Raw genomic sequence first — 22,172 nt, forward strand, 5'->3', positions numbered from 1 at the left:
ATTATTTCAAAAATCAAAGTTATTTTTTCTTTAGAAACTTTTAGAAGCAGCATTTAGCTTAAGAGCCCTGGTGTCTCAATGGTTTAGTACTTGGCTGCTAATTGAAAAGTTGTTGTTCAAACCCATGCAGTACTGTGCAGGTAAAATACCTGGCAATCTCCTTCCATAATGGAGATTAGAAAATCTATGGTCAGTTCTCCTCTGTCACAGAGTTGGTATAAGTAGACATAAAGTTGGTGGTACCTGACAGTAGCATTTGCTTCATATACATGTGAATGCTAGACAGTAAACAAAGAGAGTGAAGAAGAATTGATGCCTTTTAATTGTGGTATTGGTGGAGAATATTGAATATGTCTTAGATTACCAAAACAACTTCATCTTGGAAGAAGTACAGCTAAGGTGCTCCTTAGAAGTAAGGATAGTGAGATTTTATCTTATGTACTTTGGGTCTGTTATTAGTAGGGAGGATATCATGCTTGGAAGGGTAGAGGGTCACAGAAAGAGAAGAAAACCCTGAATGAACTAGATTGACTGACTGCAACAATGGGCTTAATTAAGTACAACAAAGATTGTAAAGATTGTCTAGTAGTAGACAAGGCTTCCTGCTGTTGTATTGTGGTCCGTGTGGTCACTATGAGTTGATGCCAAGCAAACATACTGATAAAATGGTGCAGGTAGCCAGGATTCCCATATCAAGACAGCAGCACAAGGTCTAGAATGCCTGAAGGTTGTCTGGCCTTTGTCACTGGCAAGCACGTCAAGTCTCTTCTGGTGAGAGGTCCCAAGACGAGGCCTTCTAATTAACCTCTAATATGATGGCTTACCTCCAGCCATACCCATTAATTACTTGGGTACTTCCCAATGAAGGTGGTACTCGAGGCCTCCTGTGTGGGCTCCCAGCATGTGTGCATTTGAGTGCTGCTCACCAACGAGGCTGTCTCTCTGGGCCTCTAGGGCTGACTCCAGTTCTGGGATGTGTCTGGGTGTTGTGCATACAGCTGGGTGCTGCTTGCTGGTGGAGCTTTGCTCTCAGCTTCCTAGCCCAGCTCCCAGCATGCATCTGGGTGCCCAAGGAATTGGCTGATACACAACCACTTCAGGAAGTAGCATATGATCAAGAACCAATGGTAATGGAAGAAGAAGTTCAAGCTACTTTGAAGGAATGGTGTGGGGGGAAGACCCCAAGAATTGATGGAATTCCAGCTGACATATTTCAGCCTGACAGATGGAGCCTTGGCTGGGCTCACTGAGTTGTGCCAAAAAGTTTGGAGTGCAGCTACCTGGCCAACTAATTGGAAGAGATCCATATTTATTCCCATTCCCGAAAAAGTTGATCAACAGAATGTGGAAAATGCCAAACAATGTCACTAATATTGCATGCAAGCAAAATCTTGCTAAAGATTATAAGAAAACGAGTAGACTAGTACATTGACAGTGAACTGTCAGAACTAAAAGCTGAGTTTATAAGAGGACTTTTCATAAGTAGTATCATTTCTGTTTGTCAGATGGATCATGGCTGCAAGTAGAAAGTACCAGAAGAATGTCTAATATTATTTTATTGACTATGCAAAGGTATTTGACTGTGTGGTTAACAACAAATTTTGGCTGACATTGAAAAGAATGGGAATCCCACAGCACTTGTTTGTACTCATGCAAAACCCATACTTCAACTGAGAAGTTGTTTTATGAACAGAGTAAGAAAGACTATATGGTTAAAAATCAAGAAAGGAGTGTGTCAGGATTGTATCCTTTCTCCATATTGTTTCAATCTATATACTGAACAGATCAGCTAAGAGTCTGGACTTTATGAAGAAGAATGTGGCATCATGATTGGAGAAAGACTCATGAACCTATGTTATGCAGATGACACAACCTTGCTTGCTGAAATTGAGGAGACCTTGAAGTATTTACTGCAGAAGATTAAAGACTACAGTCTTCAATATAGATTGCTTCTCAACATCAGGAAAACAGAAATCCTCACCACTGAGTCAATAGGCAGAATAATGATAGATATAAAAAAAGATTGAGGTTGTTTCATCTTACTTGGATCCACAAATAGCATTCTTAGAATCAATAGTCAGGAAATCAAAAGACTAGTTGCATTGAGAAAATATGCTGTCAAGGGCCTTTCCAAAGTGCTTAAGAGCAGTGATGTTGAGACTAAGGTGCACTTGATCCAGGCCATAGTCTTCTTCTTCTTTTTTTTTTTTTAATTTAAAAACAATTTTTTTAAATAATATTTTTGATTATTATTTTGTGTATGTGTGTACCGTCAAATCGAATCTGGTACAGGAGGAGATTGCCCCTCCTTCTCTAGCAGAGCATCTGGTGGATTTGAACTGCATACCTCTGGGATTGCAGTGTAGGTCTTCATTGTTTGTTGTTCATCTGAGAGCTGGACAATGACTAACAATGACAGAAGAAGAATCGATGCCTTTGAATTGTGGCACTGGAGAAGAGTATTGAACAAACTATGGACTGCTAAGAGAACAAACACATCTTTCCTGGAGAGGATGAAACCAGGTTACTCCTTAGAGCAAGGATTTTTGGGGCTCTGTCATATATATATATATTTTTTTTTTCTTCTCATTTTTTTTTATTGTGTTGTCTGTAGGGACCAGTGCTTGGAAAAGACCATTTTGCTTGGAAGAGTGGAGGGTTAGTACACTCTGGATGAGATAGATAGACACAGTCACTGTGACAATGGGATCATGTGTGTCAGGAGAGAGCAGGGTTAAGAGCCATTGTTCCTAGGGTCAGTATGAGTCATAGTTGACTCATTAGCACATAACAACAACAACAACAACAGCTATCATTGTAAGAAGTTTATAATTGTTTATTTTTTCAATAGATAAAAAAACCCAGCACCTATTATGGAGTGCCATATTCCAGTATTTCTACCTCTTCCAAGTGTATAATTAATTGCTGTTGGGAATTTTTCTTTTTTTAAAATTCTAAATTACATTGTATATTTTACTTAAAAACCTTTTCATTAATTTAATACTGTTAATTGCTATCATTTTAATATATGACTGTCATTGATCTTTTTAAGTTCTATTTCTTTGAGTATGGGTCTAATAATTGTTTCTTTATTGAACCACTGTTCTTTTGAATTTGGCTTAATTCTGAACATAAAGGGGGAAAAGCCGCTAAAGAGAGCATAAATGTGGGTGTGTATATGTATCTATATCTATATCTCTTGTGTAGCTCTCCAGATTGAATCTATTTTGTCTTTGTATTACTGAGTAGTCTTTTGCATGGTTGAAGAGCTCTGATGGCTTAGTGGTAGGCAGTTGTGCTGTCTGCTGAAAGGCATGCAATTCAAATCCACCAACTTCTTTGTGAGAGAAAGGTGGTTAGTTTCCAGTGCGATTTACTGCCTCTGAAAACCTGCTAGAGGGTTAGCTATGAGCTGGTTCCGACTCAATGGTATATAATAACAACTTGCATGTTTGTTGAACCAAAACTTTGATTCATATGATCAGAATGAATACATATATTTTTCTTTTTCCTTTATTACTTAATTTTTAGTGATGTATATTATGCTGAGGTTGATAATAAATTTCAAGGATGGTAGTCTTTGATTTGCTTAGATTTAGCATACTTGTAAAAAAGAGTGTAGGCAACATACACATAGCTGAGTATGATTTCTATTAATTCCACAAAGAGAAATAGTCCCCATCAACAATATCCATAGTATAAAACCAATTTCTGTAAGATCAGACATAATCTCCTATGCTCCTGTACCTACTTCTAATTCCAACACCACACTTAACTACTCTACTTGGTCCAAAATCTGTTACAATGACCACACAGATGTCATAGAAACATTCTCATGGTTATGGAGTTTATTAGGGAAGTTAAGAGATTACAATGCAGATTGGTAGTAGGCCCCAGTTCCTCAGTCTAGACAGCTTCGTAGGTATACAGTTCCTTAGTTTAGACAGCTTCTCAGGTATACAGTTCTTCGGTCCAGATAGCTCAACTGTGCTTGCAGGCCTTTTGACCTTTCATTTCAAGGCTTAGGTCAATGTTATGAAGTTCTCTTAGTCCTGCCAATTATGTGTCTTCCCTCGGTTCTGATTCTGGTAGATAGCAGTCCAAAGTCAGCTCTGTCTCATATTTGTCTCTGATTCTAAGGCTGCTGCTGCTTTTACATAGATGCCAGTCTGACTAACATAGAAATTTTTGGCCCCAAAATACATGAACCGTTTTTTCTTTTTGCTGCTGTGAGATTCCCACATTTGCTACTAAATTCACTCAGTTTAATTTAGTAGAATAGGAAAAAACGGACCACTTCTATAATGATTATTTTATGCACATTCTATTCCCACCCATGTGAAAGTCAAAGTTGATGGCTAGGAAATCCATTTTGAACAATAAACTCTTTATACTACACTTATAAATGGAAGTTTTAGGAATAGATGCCCAATCTTAGAAAATCAGAGTACTTATTTGCTGCAAAATAAGTAAAAATTAAAAAATGTGTGTGTGTGTGTATGTGTATGGCATTTTAAGTAGAATAATGCTACTTAGATATTTAGAATTTATTGTAATTCTGTAGAAATTCCTAACTGTGAGTTTGAAAATTTCTGTATCCCTAATATATTAAAAATAATCAAAGTTAGTTTTAAATGCATAGCTTTCCTAGAATTGAAAAAAAAATCCATATATTTGGGAATGATGAAGAATTGAATTTCTTTCTAGGGTTTTAATTACCATTTCCAAAGAACTAGATGTTTTCAATCTTATGAAAGCTATCCATTTATCAAGAGGGTCTAGACCCTGAAGAAAGACGTCATGCTTGGTAAAGTAGAGGGTTAGTGAAAAAGAGGAGGACATTCAGTGAGATGGATTGACACTGCCTCCAACAGTGGGCTGAAGCAGAGATCATGAGGGTGCACAGGGCAGGGTAGTGTTTTGTTCCGTTGTACATGCAGTTGCTGAGAGTTGGAGCCGACATCAAACACAAGAACACCTAACAGCAGCAACAACAACATCACTGTCAGCCAGATGCTATTTTAGGTCTATGAGAAGGCAACAATGACCAAAACAACCAAAATAAAAATCCCTCTCCCTTTGTAGAGGAGGAGATAGGTAAAGGAAAGAGGAAGAAAAATAGTTACAAGGCAAGGAAGGAGTGCCAGTAGGTAGATTCACTTTTCTCACCATTTTATTAGTACCCAAGCATAAATTGTGCCACCCGTGAACCTACAGAAGAATTAAACCCCCCTTTACTGTTGTTGATTCAGAACTGATTCTTAACTGACCCTTTAGCAAGGCTTTGGAGACCGTAAATTGCACAGGAAGAAATTGTCCATCTTTCTTCCTGTCAGAGAGGAATTGTCAGCGGGACTGTCAGACACATTTTATCTTTTTTGGGTTAGCAGCATGTAAATATATAATCTTGATATAATCTTAACACAAAACAATTTTAAGAACCAAAATGGAGGCAGGCATAAATTATAGAATAAATTTTAATCTAAGAACAAGGTTGGGCAAGTACTCTTTAGGTAAACAGGACTTCCTATATAAGACAAGGCAACTTTGGTAGAAAACTTCATGAAGTTTTGGTCTTTATCTTAAACGTATGTGGAAACCCACTATAGACTTTGCATCCTAGGTAGTTTGTATTTAAGAAAGAATACCCATTTTTTTTTTCTGTTTCCTAACGTGGGGAATGGATTCATTGGAGACAGCAAGGCTAAAGACATAGAGATCAATTATCATCCCAAAATCTACATCCGTCAGTTGATTCTCATTCATAGCAATCCTGTAAGACAGAGTTGAAATGCCCGTAAGGTTTCCTAGCTCAGTTGGCCTAGTGGACAGAAAGTGATGGTACCAAGCCAAAGGTGGGTCGTTTTAATCTACGACCCTCAGGACTGGTTTTAATTGTTTTGGTCAAACATTCTTCTAAGTGGTATATCACTGGTCTGTCCATTTGCTGTACAGAGGTAACTCATAGTTGTGACGCTGAACACTGTGACACTGATGTGTCAAATGTGATAATGGTAACCTGTGGTGGACAGTGTTTGGTGGCGTTCCCAATTAAAACAAACTCGGAAGCAGGAGTAGCATCCACTTCCACAGTGGTTTGCCTCTGGAAACCCTATGAACTTGGAGAAATGATGAAAGTTATATAGGTGTTAAGGTCTTTCGTTCGTAGGGTCGCTCTGAGTTGTCTACGACTTGACGGCATGTAACAACAACAACAACAACAGGCTTTATTGGAACAGATTACCAGTTCTTTACTCCTTCCAAGTAATGAGTGGATTTGACCAGCTGACCTTTTGATCACCAAATCAAGGAAAAATAAGAATTAGAATGGTAGGTATAAAAAGAGCAAAGGTCATGCGGGGACAGTCATATCTGACCTTTATCAACTTCACAAAGAGAAACTGTCCCCATCAACAGTATCAGCTATACAAAACCAGTTCCCATGAGGTCAGACATGTCGCCCATGCTCCTGTGTCTCTTTCTAGTCATCTAAACATGAATCTTATTGCTTTATCGCATCCAAAATCTGATGTGATAGCTCACAGACAGTGTAGACCATATTGGGAAAGTCAAAAGGTTATATTCCAGGTTAGTAGCAGAACAGTCAGGACAACTTAAAAAATGTGCTCGCAGGCACCACAGCGTTGAGCCTCATGGTTTTAGGCCAGTATTAAAAAGTTCTTAGTTCTGCCAGTTATGGCTCTTCCCTCTCCAGTCGTCTGGCAAACTTCAGCAAAAGCACCCTGGTGTAGCAGTCCCAAGTTCCCATCTTATGTGAACTCTCTGGTTCTCCTCTGCGGCTGCTCTGACTGCTGCTCCTGTCGGCCCTCCTAGTCAGTCTGGCATCTTGAAAGACAAGTTGCATTTGTGTTCTCTGGTTCTCTGTTTGTGGAAGATCTTCCTTCTGCTGCCGGATCAGCTCAATTTCTTGGTGAGGCTAGCCAGTTCCTATGTAGACTGGTGAGATTAATCAGTCCCTCTGTGGATTGATGAGCCAATCCCCCTGTGCATAGGCTAACATGCCCTTTTCACATATTCCTGCCCATCTATATGTCAAAGTCAAGGAATGACTAAGAAGTCCATTTTGAATAAACTCTTTACTCCACTGTAGGTTTGTGTAAAATTAATGAATTGACTTTGAATCCTTTAAGCCAGAATCATATTCAGATAGTTCAAATCCACCAGCTGCCAGCTGCTGTGTGGAAGAAGGATGGGGAGTCTCCTCCTGTGTGATTTAACTACCTCTGAAAACCCACTGGAGGGTCAGCTCTCCCTTGGTTCTGACTAAAAAGTGCACAACAGCAACAGCAGTGAAGTTCATAGGTAATTGATTATTTCATGTGACACAAAGGAAAAAGGCTGAAGCTATAGATACAGATTAGGAATCATTGGAAAATATTTGTGACTGGTATCCAAGTCATGGGATTGATTAAAATTGCCCAGGGAAAGTGAGTGTAATAGGATATGAGGACCTGTAGCAGAACACCATGGGACATTAACATTTAAGGGTATAATCAGAAGAATGATCAGAGTTAAAAGCAAATCTAGATTGGCACTTTGAAAGGTGAAGGTAGTGTATTAGGGTTACAGCGTATGTCATATTCTATAAAGGGGCAAGTAAGCAAATGCTAAAAGGAGACCTTTAAATGTGACAAGTTATAGAAAAGAAAATGGGCATTGTCATACAAACTGGAGTTTGCATCTTGGCTTTTTATTGTATGATGAAACTTTTTTACTTTCTCTGAGTTTTAGTTCTTTTTTAAAAGTAGGATAAGAGCAATCAAAAAATATTGTTCTAAATAGCAAATTAATTCAGTAAGTTTGTGTAAAGTGCCTAATGTTGTTCCCAGGGAGCTCTGGTCACTTAGTAATAAGAAGCTGCACTGCCAGCCCAGAGTTTGAATATACCGGCTGCTCTGAGGGAGGAGAATGGGCAGTCTCTCCTCATGACATTAACTGCCTCTGAAAATCCAAAATGGGTCAGCTGTAAGTTGATTCTGACTCAATGGAAAACAGCAACAGTGTAGTTCCTGGCTAATAACAGAAATCTGCTGAAGAGTAATAATAATAATGGTAGTAATGGTAGCATAAATTTGTTGATACTTTCTCAGTAGTGGTGGGGTGATAAATAATGTGGTAGCTAAAGTCTGTTGTTTTATTTTTATCTTTTTTTCAAGAAGCTTCAAAGCAAAGACAAAACTTAATTTTAATGTAAAAAGCCATTGAACTGTTGAGAGCAATATTTGTTGAGAAAAAGGACAGAAGCTGAGTATAAATGTGAGTAGGGTATGAAGGTAATGTCAACTTAATAATATTTTAAAAGTGAAAAAGGTAGAGATACCATATGCATCGTCTTTATTCATTTGGTTATCTAAAGGAACCATACAATACATCCATTCAGTGAGCTAGCCAGTCCAAGTCATCATCATCAAGTTAGAATCAACTTATACCTGACTCTTTAGTGGGTTTTTTGAGCCTGAAAATTGCACCAGAGGACATTGTCTGCTTTCTCCTTGCATCTGGTGGTAGATTTGAACCTCCCGAGAGGTATCATATTTCAGTTAACACTGCAACTCTCTGCAAACTACACAACCAGGGCTCCCATTCAAACAATATAGACCTGGGGGAAAAATAGAAACTCCTCTTAAGATAAATGTCTATGGCCCACCCATCTCCATCCTCTCTACATTTAAGTCTCCAAATCTACATATGTCAGTTATTCATAGGTCTAAAACTTCTTCATGAATAAAATCCTAGTTACTGAATTTTTTTTAACATGAGGCTTAGAGTTGAACACAGTAGTCCAGAATGCCTCTGTCCAGTAGGAAAATTCTCTTTGTAGTTCTGCCAACACGCTCATTTTACAGATGTTTGAAACTCAAGTCATGAGTAAAACTTCATGCGTTCACAGTGGGAACTGGTGGAGTCACCTATGAGGAAACTATAGGCCTGCTAGCTATTGTATGGAGTTCTTTCTGTTACAAAAAATAAAGACGAACTCTTCCACCAATATATAAAGAATCAGCACTTAAAACTCTGATAAACTAAGAAATGATTATTTGTGTTAAAGAATGTTTGTCTCAAGAATTACTAGAAAGCTAGACTTAAACGTGTTTATAAATATTTTAGAACATATTTAATATATAAGTAGATATCTGTATTTTTTGGTAATAATGACTTTAAAATTCTAAATTTCCTAGCTTTTGATTTATTGTAATCAGAAACCTAACTTACTACTAACTTAACGTAGCCTTACTGCTTAGTAGCTCAACTTTGCTTACTGAAAGTGAGGGGGACTTGAAGCACTTGTTGCAAAAGATCAATGAATGTAGCCTTCAATATAAATTGCATCTCAACTTCAAGGAGACAAACATTCATACCATTGGACCTATAAGCAACATCATGATAGATGGAGAAAAGATTGAAACTGTCAACCACTTCCTCTTATTTGGTTCCACAATTAACACCCTTGGTACCAGGAAATCAGAGACTATTGCACTGGGAAATTTTGCAGTTAGGGACTTCTCCAAAGTTTTGAGGAGTAATAATGTCAGTTTGAAGACTAAGGTGCATCTGATGCAGGCCATGGTCTTTCTGATCACTTGCTATGCATCTGAGAGCTGGACAATGAGTAAGGACAACAGAAGAAAAATTAATGTATTTTTCGCTGTAATGTTAGAGTGTTGACCATCCCATGGAAGGCCAAGAGACCAAACATGTCTAGGAGAGAGTACAGCTAAAGTTCTCTTTGGAGGCAAAGAGGATGCTTCACCTCACATAGTTCAGGCATGTTGCTAGGAGGGGCTATTCCTTGAAGAAGGACATGATGCTTTTAAAGGCAGAGGGTTGGTGAAGAAGAGGAAGACCCTCGACCAGGTAGATTGACACAGTGACTGCCGCAGTGGGCTCTAATGTGTCAGGAAGTGTAAGGATGGCACAGGATAGGTCAGGGTTCAGATCTGTTGTTGATGGTTGATATGGGTTGTACTTGACTCGATAGCACCTAATAACAACAACAAAAACTTAGTAGCTATTGGCTTATTAAGTGTTTTTCTGTGCACTGGCTAACTCTTTTATTATCTCATTTAATCTTAATAACTACCACAATTTTCATTGTGAAGAAGCAGAGCTAAAACATATCAACTTGGCCAAGGAAAATTATCAATTAAAAAATTATTGGTTAACTTTCTTCCCCTCCCCCCTTTGGGGTACTGTAATGTATTGGTTGTTAGCTCATTTTGGTTCTCTTTGCTTTAATTGTGAATTAAAACCCAATGTAGACATGTCTTCATACTTGATGAAGATATTATCTGTTGAACTGTAGATTGATCACTAATAGGAATCTCTAGTTGAGAACTGACCCTTATGGAATGAACATGCCTTACGATATTTTAGCAGACTGAGGTAGTAGATAGCTTGTTTTGGGAAAGCTCTCTTGGGAATAGTATTTTATATTTAAATGTTAGAAATGTTGAATATCACAAATATGAGTACTTTGTTGAGCACTGGAAAATTTTGGGGCAGTAAATAAGAAAACATTTGTTTGTGAAGGGCAAGTAGCTAAAAGTAGGTAAATCTTAAATATTTTATATTGAGCCTAAGCATCATGTGTCATAACATTTTACCAAATCAAGATTTGCTACTGTTTCATTGACTCTTGAAAACTGCTGAGGGTACTGTAATCCCCAATTACTTGATTTTCTTTTTAATGTGATGAAATTCTGTTTTCTCCTTTTTTATAACATTACTATGATACTTTTCATCTTTGTCTAAATGTAAATTGAGAGTATTAAGCTAAATTTCTTTCATGGACTGTGAGATATGGTGTGCTTTCGTGGTTGAGTTACTAACTTCACCTTTCAGTAGTAGTACATAGGTTATATTGAAAGGTTCATTAAATTTTCACAGGTTACTGTACATTCAAGTCTCCGTGAGTTAGGGCTTGCTAAGAACTGGTTTGATTTTGGTTTTAATGCATGGTCAGAGGATGCAGTCCTAGTCTTTGATCAAGAAGTGAAAGCTCTCAACTTCTCATGAAAAATTTGAGCTGTCAAATAGAGGCCAAATTTAAAGTATGTTGCTTCTGGCATAATATACCATTTTACAGTTTTATAGAAAGCTAAAACGGTGACTTTAGTTTTAGCTCATTAATTTAGGTTTTTTGATAACTTAATATGATGTGATAAATTTAAAAAATGACCTTTTTTTTTTTTAGATTTTGCCACTGTCTTTTAAGTAGTATATAGGTTGGTGGTTGTTATTATATACCATAGAGTCAGAACTGACCCATAGGTTTTCAGAGGCAGTTAATCACATGGAAGGAGATTGCCCATCCTTCTCCCATAGAATAGCTGGTGACCTTGAACCACTTGCCTTTAGGATTGCAACGCAGCTTCTTGCCACTAGGCCACCAGAGCTTCCTAGTACATAGGTAGGCAGGGAGGAACTGATAGAATGTAATTTTGTTATTATGTGGAGATCGTGAAATTCTTTCTGTAAAGAGCCAGATACTAAATATGGTAAATGGCATTGAGGGCCATATGATCTTTGTTGTAGATACTGGATTGCCATATGTAAATGAATGATTACAACTATAGCACAATTTAGAAAGCAGATACTGGATTGCCATATGTAAATGAATGATTACAACTATAGCATAATTTAGAAAACAGTTTAAACACAGGCAGCTGTATATATTTTAGATGTTTGTTAACTTTTGTTATTAAAATATCTTCTAATTTCAGAAACTCAAAGATGAGATTTATTTATGATGATACATTGAATACATGGAAAGGTGTTTTTAAAAACAACATAATAGAGAATGGCAATGGTACATATTACTAAAAATAGTTTTTCAGCATTTTTATGTCTACATAGATTAAGTAATAACTTTTTAATTATGTAAATACTAGTTATATGAATATTATCTTTACTTATTTCTGAAAAACTAGGGTTTTTTTAACTTGAAAGCAAATCTGCAACTTGAGATTTCCATTAATTATGATGAACTTTTTTTCCTTTGTCATAAGTAAGGAATGTTTACTGTAAAAGACATGACATAATTGAATGGTAATTTATTAAATTTATTTTGAAAAGAATTGGACATCAGTAGATTGACTTGAATAATAGTTTGTGAAAATATGCAGCAGAATCTGGGTTATAGTTTTCAGTGTTAACATTTTATAAATTACTTGCTACAAGCAGTTTTGATGCTATAATGCTGTATGGTGCCACATAATTTTAGTTTAAGTCATTTGTAGTATTACCTAATGTGTATAGATTAAATCTAATATATTCCTTTCAGAGATTCGTCAGCGAACTGTAGCCCAAAGAAGCCTTTCCCCAGCACCAGCAACTGCTAATCAGGGCCCTCCTCCACAAGTTCCCGTGTCTCCTGGACCACCAAAGGACACTTCTGCCCCTGGTGGGCCCCCAGAAAGAACTGTTAGTCCAGCTCTACCATCAAATGTGTTACCAAGACGTCTTGGATCCCCTGCTACTTCAGTACCTGGAATGGGTAAACAGAACACTTAATGTTATTTACAGTTTATATTGTTTTCTCTGGTTACCAATAAAATGGGCCATTTTCAGACAGTATGGAAATGACATTTCATTTGAAAATAGCAGAGCAGTTATCTGATTAAGCAGGAGTTCCATATTCAATTAGCCATAACTCTTTACAGCTGCCACCTTGTGATACTGAAACCTATTTCTTGAGCTCATTTAACTGTTATGGCTTCTTTGTTTAAATGGCAATAAAACTTTGTAGTATTCTGTAGTCAACAGTATAGCATATCTTTTTATATTCAACTTTAGAATGGCTCCAGATTTATATAAATTGGAGATAGAAGAATGTACTACACCCTGAATATATATATATTTAAACATAAAAATCATTTAACATATTTCAAGAATATTTCTGTGTGCATACAACTACTTTTGTAGATATTAGCTGGTAGATACTTCTTTTTTTAAAGTCATAGACCGTTGGTATTTCCTGGTCAATACTTTAGTATGACTCTCTATCATTTTAGTATACTATTTTTACTACTATCTTATTTCTTTGATTATCTCTCCTCTGCCTCTCCTCCCCCCCTCCTCCTTTTGCCCCTCATTTCCCAATATGGTAGATCTCTAGTGGAAGTTGTCATTTGAAATTTTCTTATAGAGCTTGACTGGGACATGGAAAGCCCACTTCTTTAGCAGACCGTATTATTACTTAGATTTCCATGTCATATTATTAAATATTAGTATTCAGTCATATGGTATGGAAATATTATTGATATTAATTATTACTAAGATATAACTTAGAATGGCTGTTAGGCTAGATAGTAAGTAGGTATTATTTAATCAGGATATTTTTGGAATAAAATTAATGAGTCACTTATTACCATAGGTTTTTTCCCCTACCATTTTTCTCTCCAAAATAGCACTGGAAGATTTTTAGAAAACTAAATTTACAAACTAAGAAAGTTGACTACAAATGAAATGTACACGTATTTTATGATGACATTGTCACTGGAAGATAGCCATGTATTTTGTGAAATTAAGAATACTATCATTAGGTTGATTTGAGCTATTTAAGATTTCTAAACTAATGTTTCTAATTATTTAGTAAAAAAGCTTGTGAGAATATGTGATTATGTACACTTTGGTATATAACTAGTTTTAAAGAAATAAAAGGTTAGCAATTTATATGTATATTGTACATATAAGGATAGGGTTATATGAAGAAGTTCCCTCGTCATATAAACATACATATTCTGCTAAAGTTACTAATTTCTGTATAAAAGACTGACACTTGAAACTGTTTTAAGTTCTATATTGCCAAAAATGTGAATAAGCAAAGTAATTTCTTATGTAGAAGATTAAGAATTCATTTTTTCATTATATGGTCTTTATGGAAGAGAATCAATTTAATGTGTTTTACCACAGGGCACCCATATGTTTGAAAATTAATAACCAGCAGGTACTTGATAGTTTGCCAACCTTTATAAAAATGACCAGTATTCCTACAATGATTACTTTTGATGTTTATATTTAATTACTGTTGTCTGTAATAACAGCATGATTCTGAAGAAGTGTGATTTAAAAACATAATAATATACAAGGTATTTAAGATATTGTTATAAAATTTTTTATGTTTCATATGTCCAGATTCCTTTAGGGATATTTAAAGTACAAAGATGTTGAAGTAAAAATATTTGAACAAAGATAAGTTTGCATCAGATGCTCTCAGTATCCACTTTGTCATATTTTTCAAGTTGAACATTTGATAATGATGACACCTAGTATCACTGTTCACCTTAATTTTTTTAATATTATAATTGTATAATGTGATTAACAAGTTTACTAGTAAGTTATCTGAAGAAACCTTGAAAATATACTTGATTTGTAATACTAAAGGTTTGCTCTAGAACCATAATTTCATAGATATAATTTTGATATCACTTGCCCCTTTTTTAAGGTGTCCATGGTGTCTAAATTTGTAATTATTTACAAAGCACATTTTAATGCAGTATTGCTGCCCCAAAGCACGTGACTTGAATCCACTGATTACTAAGAGGGAGAAGGAGGAACAATCTCTTCCCATACTATTTACTTCTGAAAACCCACTGGAGGCTCAGCTATGAGTTGGTTCCAAGTAGATGGCAAACAACAACCACAGTCCCCCAAAGCCAGTCTTATTTTGTTTCAAGCATTCTGTAAGATTTCTATGCCAATCTCTATTGCTGTTTTCTGTGTTATATTCATTTACCTTATTTACAATGGCAGATATTACATTTCTTTTATCTCAGTTTGTTCTTGATATCTTCATCTAGGGGGTGTCTCATTTCAGAGTGTTTCCCACAAATAATTCTCTTTGAGTTTTCAGATATTTTGACAGTATTGTTAAAATATGAATCTCTTTTTTGCATTGATACTGCTTTTGTATAATACAAATAATTATATAAATTCTGTGATTTATTCTGTAACTCCACATGCCCCATTACCCTTTTCTGATATCGTCTAGTGAGTATAAATAAGAGTATTTCTTCATTGTTGCTGCTAGTTGCTGTCAAGTTGCTTCCAACTCTTGGCGACTCAGTGTAGAGCAGAAAAAACATTTCTCGATCCTTTGCCATCTTCATGATCTTTTTCAAGTCCATTATTGTGGCCACTGTGAATTTTGAATGCCTTTCAACCTCATGAGTCTTATCTTCTAGCACTGTATTAGACAATGCTCTTCTACAGTCTATGGGGTTTTTATTGACAGATTTTTAGAATTAGGTATCAGACCTTCCCTCCCAGTGTATCCTAGTTTGGAAGCTCTACTGAAATGTGTTTTTCATGAATGACACTACCTAAAATGCAAAGAAACCCTCATTGCCATTGAGTTGGAATCAGCTCATAGCTGACCTTCCACTGAGTTTCTGAAGCTGCACAAATCTGCAAGATGAATTGTTGTTATGTGCCATTGAGTTGACTACAACTCATAGCAACCCTGAGAAAACAACTCTGAACCTTGCTGTATCCTGAGCCAACATCACAATCTCTGACACAATTGCTGTGTCATTCCATCTTGTTGAAGGTCTTCTTCTCTTGCTCTCGTCTCCAACCCTTCAAAACATGGTGTCCTTCTCTAAGGACTGGCCTTTTCTGAAACATGCCTAAAATATGTGAGCCAGAGTTTCAACATCTTGATTTTACTTTCTCCAGGACAGACCTGTTTGTTCTCTTAGCAGTCCATAGTATGTTTAGTACTCTGCTCTAGCAACACAGCTTAATGGCATTAGTTCCTCTCCTGTTGTCCTTACTCATTGTACAGCTTTCAGATGCATAGCAAGCAATTGAGAAGACCATAGCAAGAATCAGATGCACCTTAGTCTTTAGATGGACACTATTGCTCATTAGTACTCTCAAGAGGGCCCAGAAAACAGATTTTCCCAGTGCAGCTCATCTTTTGATTTCCTGACTGCAGGTCTCATGGGTGTTGATTGTGAATCTGAGCAAGATTAAATTATTAACAAATTATTAACAACTTCAGCCCTTTCTCCATCTATCTGATACTGTTTATTGGCCCTGTGGTAAGGATTTTTGTTTTCTTAATGGGAAATGTAACCCATACTGAAGGCTGTAGTCCTTTTTTTTCCCTTTTTATTGTTAAATTTTATTAGTTTTAATGAACATTTACAGAGATTTTGGGTTTTCATTCCTTCATTGCTGCACCGTTCTCTCTACCCCCCTCCCCAGTTTGTTCTTCTTCCCCCGCCCTCCGAATGTCTGTTTTAATTGTCCAATTGCCACAGTGCTTGTCAAAGCCAGTTCTGATTAATCTCCTTTGTCAGTGTGTCCTTTGCCATTCCCTATCACTCCTCCCTGAGAGAAACTTCACCCTGATTCATAAGGAAAAGGGGATGGCTTATTCTCTTAGCTACTTCCTGCTGAAAAGGGACGCTGTGGGTTTCAGGGTGAAGAGCTTCTCTCACTACTCTAAAGGGCCCCTTTGGCAGTAGGAAACACATAGACTATTATGGAGATTGATTTTGGAATTTAGATGCACTCTTATTGATTGTGCTTAGCCGTACATGTTCATATCCTTGAAGATGTATCATGGAGGTGTTGCAACCTAGAAGACACAAATTTAACTAACAAGTTAAAAGTACATGAGTCAAAAGTGAGCTTTAAAGTTGTGTCATCTGCATAACACAGATTATTGATGAGTCTGATGTCACATTCTTCCTCTGATTTTTTATCCTGCAGAGTTATTGATGATATCAAACTACTATGCAGAGTTATTGGTAGTATCAGACTACTAAAGAGGGGCTGCCTTTAGACTAGCAGCACAGCTCCCTCCTGACTATGCTACCAGAACTCTTCCCATCTAAACATAAAGATAATTGTTTTTCCTTTCCTCTCTGAATGCCTTTTGTTTCTTATTCTTACCCTACTGTTTTCTAACATTACAACTGATCAGTGCCGTTTATCACAATGTCTCCACAAATCCTCCCCTGTACCTTGTTCCCTTCCCATCCTTTACCTGTCTGCCCACTAAACTTTGCTGACCCAGCATTTTTTATTTTTCTTTTTTTAAATTTCTTCTTCTCTCATGCTCCTTTGTCTTTTTTCCATTGCTCCTTCCCAGTTGATCTATTAGGCATGTCTTGTTCCAAATTGTTAATTGCAAAGCATATATCATCTATCTGTTTCAAGTCATTTATCCCTCTTGAAAAGAGTTTAGTCTGTAGGAAGGGGTGCTGCTAACTTAAAGGCAACACCTCTCTGGTACTCTGTCTGAATCCAGAAGTGGTTCTGTGGAGTAAGATGAACAGTCTCTTTCTATCCTGTTTACAGTTTTGGAAGCTGAGTGAAGCTATGAGTTGTTTCTGACTTTGCGGCAATGACTTTGAGTTAAATGTCAATTAGTTCACATTGGTAGTAGATAGTGTTCTTAAAGTTTCTATGTTTTTACTGGTTTTCTGTTTGCCTGTTTTTGAGACAATGTTGAAAGTTCCAAATAAAATTATGTATTTGTCTTTTTTTTCCTTAAAGTTCTTTCAATATTTATTTCATGATTTTGAAGCTCTGTGGTCATGTACATCGTTGCTCTTTAGCAATTTAAAAAGGTTCCTTTTGAGGGATTTGCCCGATGCTATATATTGTTTGATTTCTTGATGGCTACTTTCATGGGTGTTGATTTTATACCCATGTAAAGTGAAATCCTTAACAACTTCAAACTTACTCTGTTTGTTTTTATGATGTTGTTTATGGTATAGGTGTATTTTTGTTTTCTTATGAAAATGTATAATCCAAAATGAAGGTTGTGTAGTCTTTGATACTCTTTTAGTAAATGCTTTTATTCCCTTATAATCGTATGCTTAAATTTCTCCTGGCCTGGCCCTTATGCTCTTGTCATACTTTTTATATATGCTGTAAAATCTTCAATAAATTGTTATTTTGGTATCTTTAAGCCATCTTTTAAAGAGATTATCTTTTAAAGATATTTACATAATAAATAATATAATTATCTTTTAAAGATACTTAAATACTAAAAGACTTTTCAATTTACCTACCATGGTAACTAGTTCCAGTGCTCTTTGTTCTTTCATAGAGAGTTAGTGTTCTGTCTGGTGTCTTTTTATTGATTTCCCCCCTCTTGAGTGACTTCTTTTATTAAAGAAAGATTTTTGTTTTAAACTGGTTTATTTACAAAGTTCATATACATTGCTTTTCACATCAGATTTTTCCCGTTTCCTTCCCTCCACCCATCAAATTGTGCGACCCTACAATTAATGCCTCTCCCCTCCTCACCCCTCTGCTCCTGCCTTGAGGGACTTCTTTTGACTGTAAACTTTTAATATTTCCTTGAAGTTCACTTCTGCAGCTGCTGCTGCTGCATTGTTGTAGCATTTTTACTTGAAGAACCTTCATTTTGTCCTTAATTTAAAGAAATATATTTTCACTGTACTCAGAATTGTAGTTTAGCAGTATTTTCTTTCAGAATTTTAAAAGACTTTGTTCCACTGCCTTCTAGCTTTTTCTTCGTTGATAAGAAATCTGCTGTCATTCTTATTTAATGTTTCCTTTTCTGACTGCTTTGAAGGCTTTTTTTATTTGTAACTAATTTTAAGGAACATGGTCATGATCTGCCTTAAGGCAGTTATTTGTTCTGAGAGTTTGTTGAGATTCTTGGATCTTTAAATTGATGGCTTTTATAAAATTTAGAATGTTATTTTGCATTATTTCTTTAAATTATTTTCTTTTCCCTGAGATTTATGGATTCCAATTTTACATATATCAGCCTGCTTGAGAATATTTGTCTACCTCTACATTTCTGTGTATATTGCTGTTGTTGTTATGTGCTGTTGAGTTGCCTGTGACTTATAGCGACCCTATGTACAACAGTCCTAAACCCTGCTCTCTCTTGTGCCAATCTTATTGTCTCCAACACACCTACCCCCTTTCACCCAGTCACTGAATCAATCCACCTCATAGAGGGTCTTCCTTTCCTGTGCTGTCTCTCTACCTTCCCAAGCATGACGTCCTTCTCCAAGGACTGGTTGCTCCTTGCAGCATGTCCAAAGTATGTCAGATGAAGCTTCAGAATCCTTGCCTCCAAGGAACAGCCTGATTTCACCCTCTCTAGGACAAACCTGTTTGTTTTCTTATCAGTCCATGGTATATTCAATACTCTTCTCCAACACCACAGCTCAAAGGCATCAATTCTACTTCTGCCATCCTTAGTCATTGTCCAGCTTCCTGATGCATAGCAAGTGATTTCAAAGACAGTGTGTGTGAATTCCATGATTATCTCTTCAAATTCACTAATCTTTGATTTTTTTAGTTTTATAATTTCTAGACAACTCTTATTGTAAGAGTTATATTTTCCTGTTTAATTGCATGATGGTGATTTTTTTGATCCAGTGCTAGACATTGTGAATTTTACCTTACTGAGTGATGGGTAATGGTTTCTGATGGCAAAGTGGATTAAGCATTGAGGTGCTAATGAAAAGGTTGAAAGATGAACTGTTCTGCTTCTGTAAATATTTATAGCCTTAGGAACTGTGGAAGACTAGTTCTACTCTGTCAGAGGATTGTTGTGAGTTAGAGTTCATTTGATGGCACTGGTTTTACATGCCTGGATATTTTTATATTTGTCTAAATATTCTTGAGTTTTCCTTTTGAGAAGCAGTTAGATGTATTGAAGAAAAACTGATCTTCTCAGGACTTGATTTTAAACTTTGTAGGGAAGGATCAGAGCAGTGTTTTGTTGTTGGTTTAGGTACTGCTGAGTCAGCTATAACTCAGGCTTTAGAGTAGGGCTATTGAGGCAAAACTGCCCTGAATATCCTACCCACTGAATGACCTTTAACATATGAGATTTTCTACTTTGGTGGGAGCAGATTAGATTCTAGCCATTGTGTGAACAAGTTCTCTTAACAATATTGTGTGAACAATATTTCTCTTAATCCCTTTGGGTGAGTTTCCTTACACATGCAAGCCTAATCAGTGTTCTGCTGAATTCTTTACGGACCCTCTATATATCTTTGGTGTTGCTTTTCTCTGCATTCTGCCCTCTCTGGTACTATTTCTCTAAACCCTAGTTGTCTTGAACTTCCCAGAGTCAGCCCAGTCGCTTCAATTCAGCAAGACAACTATGTTTCACCAGGTTCAACCTTCCTCTGCCACTGCTTGAAATCTCTTCAGACAGTAAGCTGGGTATTAATAGGGCTCATTTTACTTGTTTTTCATCTCTCAGTAGTTGTTATTCTAATATACTTAAAACCATGGCTTCATATATTTGCCTACTTATTTAGTTGTTTCTGGAAAAAGTGTAAATATGGCCATAGTAACTCTGTTGAGATTTAAAGAGGCAAGTCCCTTAACTTACTATTTTTTAAGTAAATTCTTAAACTCAGTGAATTTTTAGAGTTTTGTAAAGAACCCAACATAGTTTCACTTTCTAATAGATTATGGTGGTAGTTCTGAGGTAGTACATAAACTTATTTTGTAATAAAGCATTTCTAATGTAAATCTGAATACTTTTAAAGATTTTTAGAAATGAATAATGTTATTTGGAAAAAATATTTTAGGATTATAAGCATAGATCTTTCTTTGTCACTGAATTACTTTTTAGAGTTTTATTATTTATTTGGCAGGTCTTCATCCTCCAGGTCCACCTTTAGCAAGGCCCATTCTCCCTCGAGAACGAGGTGCTCTGGATAGAATTGTTGAATATTTAGTTGGTGATGGTCCACAGAACAGGTAAGTTTTACTAGTATGTTCTATGTTTGAAAATTAAGAATATGCTCATTGGTGAAGGGGTGTGTGTGTGTGTGTGTGTGTGTGTGTGTGTGTGTGTGTTTTGGATTTCTTATAATTTTATGGCTCCTGGTTCCTAATTTTAGAATTTCATGAAGTATATTATAGCCTTGGAAAAACATCATCTTCAACTGTTGTTTAGTAGGAGTCTTGATCAGATAATCTATATGAAATGTATTTTGAAAAACATTAATATCAGCTCTACTATAAGCATAATTAAAGAAATTGAATAATTTCATTGACACCTTTAAGCTTAAAGAGCATAAAAACTAGTAGAATGTAAGAAATATAATTTTATAAATGTTAGCACTGAACTGGATGTTGTGAGGATTTTAAAAATAATGGTGGTTATTTATATGCATGTATTTACAAAATTTTTCCCAAGTATTATTTGATATTGCTAATAACTCTGAGAAGATAAACGTGATATAAACAAAGCTACTGACATAGTACTGACTTTTAAAACTGTGTTTAATAGTAGATACTCATTATTATTTGATCAAGAAGCCAGAATGTAATGTTACTATAATAAATTGTATAATATATAAAGCAATTAGAATAAAGATTGGTATTATTATTTGGTAAGTACCTACAGAAAGAACAGATAAAGTGTATAAATTGAACATGAGCAAGATATTTAAGTATAACTGGAAAAGGTATTAGAATCCTGATGTATAAACTCTTGGGCTAGACTAAACAAAATTGGTTCAAGCTTCCCTGAAGGCACTGGCAAAAAAATAAGACCCTGGGAATCAATGAGATAAATATTGACATGTTTTCACCAACAGAAGCAGCTTTGGATGTGCTCACCAGTCTATGGAAAGAAACTTGGAGGACAGGTGGTTGTTATGTGCCATCGAGTTGTCTGCAACTCATACTACTCCTATATACAATAGCTCTGAACTCTGGCTTATCTGAGCCAATTTAACTGTCTCTGACACACCTGCCCGTATTACCCCAGTCACTGTAGTAATCCATCTCATCTGGGATCTTCCTTTTCTGAATTTTCTGCATCATCCCTCTACCCTTCAAAGTGTGATGTCTTCTCCAGGGACTAGTCCATCCTGGAAACATGCCCAAAGTATTTGAGATGGAGCTTCAAAATCCTTGCCTCCAATGAGCAACTTGGTTTCACCCTATCCAGGATGGACATGTTTGTTCTTTTGGCAGTCCATAGTATTTTCAATGCTCTTTTCTAACATGACAACTCAAAGGCATCGATTCTTCTGTCCTCTTTAGTTATTGTCCAGTCTTTTTTTTTAAATATTTTTTTTATTGGGAAAAACATATTGGGGGTACAAGGAGGTGAGGGTTGGGGGCAGAAGGGTGAGGATGGGCCAGGATGCAGTTGCAGAGCTGCACAGTTTGGT

General features: G+C 36.3%; 1 protein-coding gene across 1 annotated transcript in view; it reads left to right on the plus strand.

Annotated features, from left to right (window-relative positions):
- The window catches only part of KIAA1715 (KIAA1715 ortholog), a 112,411-nt gene that overhangs the window by 75,854 nt on the left and 14,385 nt on the right, over positions 1–22,172 (plus strand). The window contains exons 9-10 of the mRNA XM_006878810.1: positions 12,305–12,517; positions 20,640–20,745. Of these exons, the coding sequence (XP_006878872.1) occupies positions 12,305–12,517; positions 20,640–20,745 (319 nt within the window). The remainder of the gene's footprint in view (positions 1–12,304; positions 12,518–20,639; positions 20,746–22,172) is intronic.

Source organism: Elephantulus edwardii, unplaced genomic scaffold, assembly GCF_000299155.1.
Source record: "Elephantulus edwardii isolate Elephantulus edwardi_28Jun2011 unplaced genomic scaffold, EleEdw1.0 scaffold00001, whole genome shotgun sequence".
Lineage (NCBI taxonomy): Eukaryota > Metazoa > Chordata > Mammalia > Macroscelidea > Macroscelididae > Elephantulus > Elephantulus edwardii.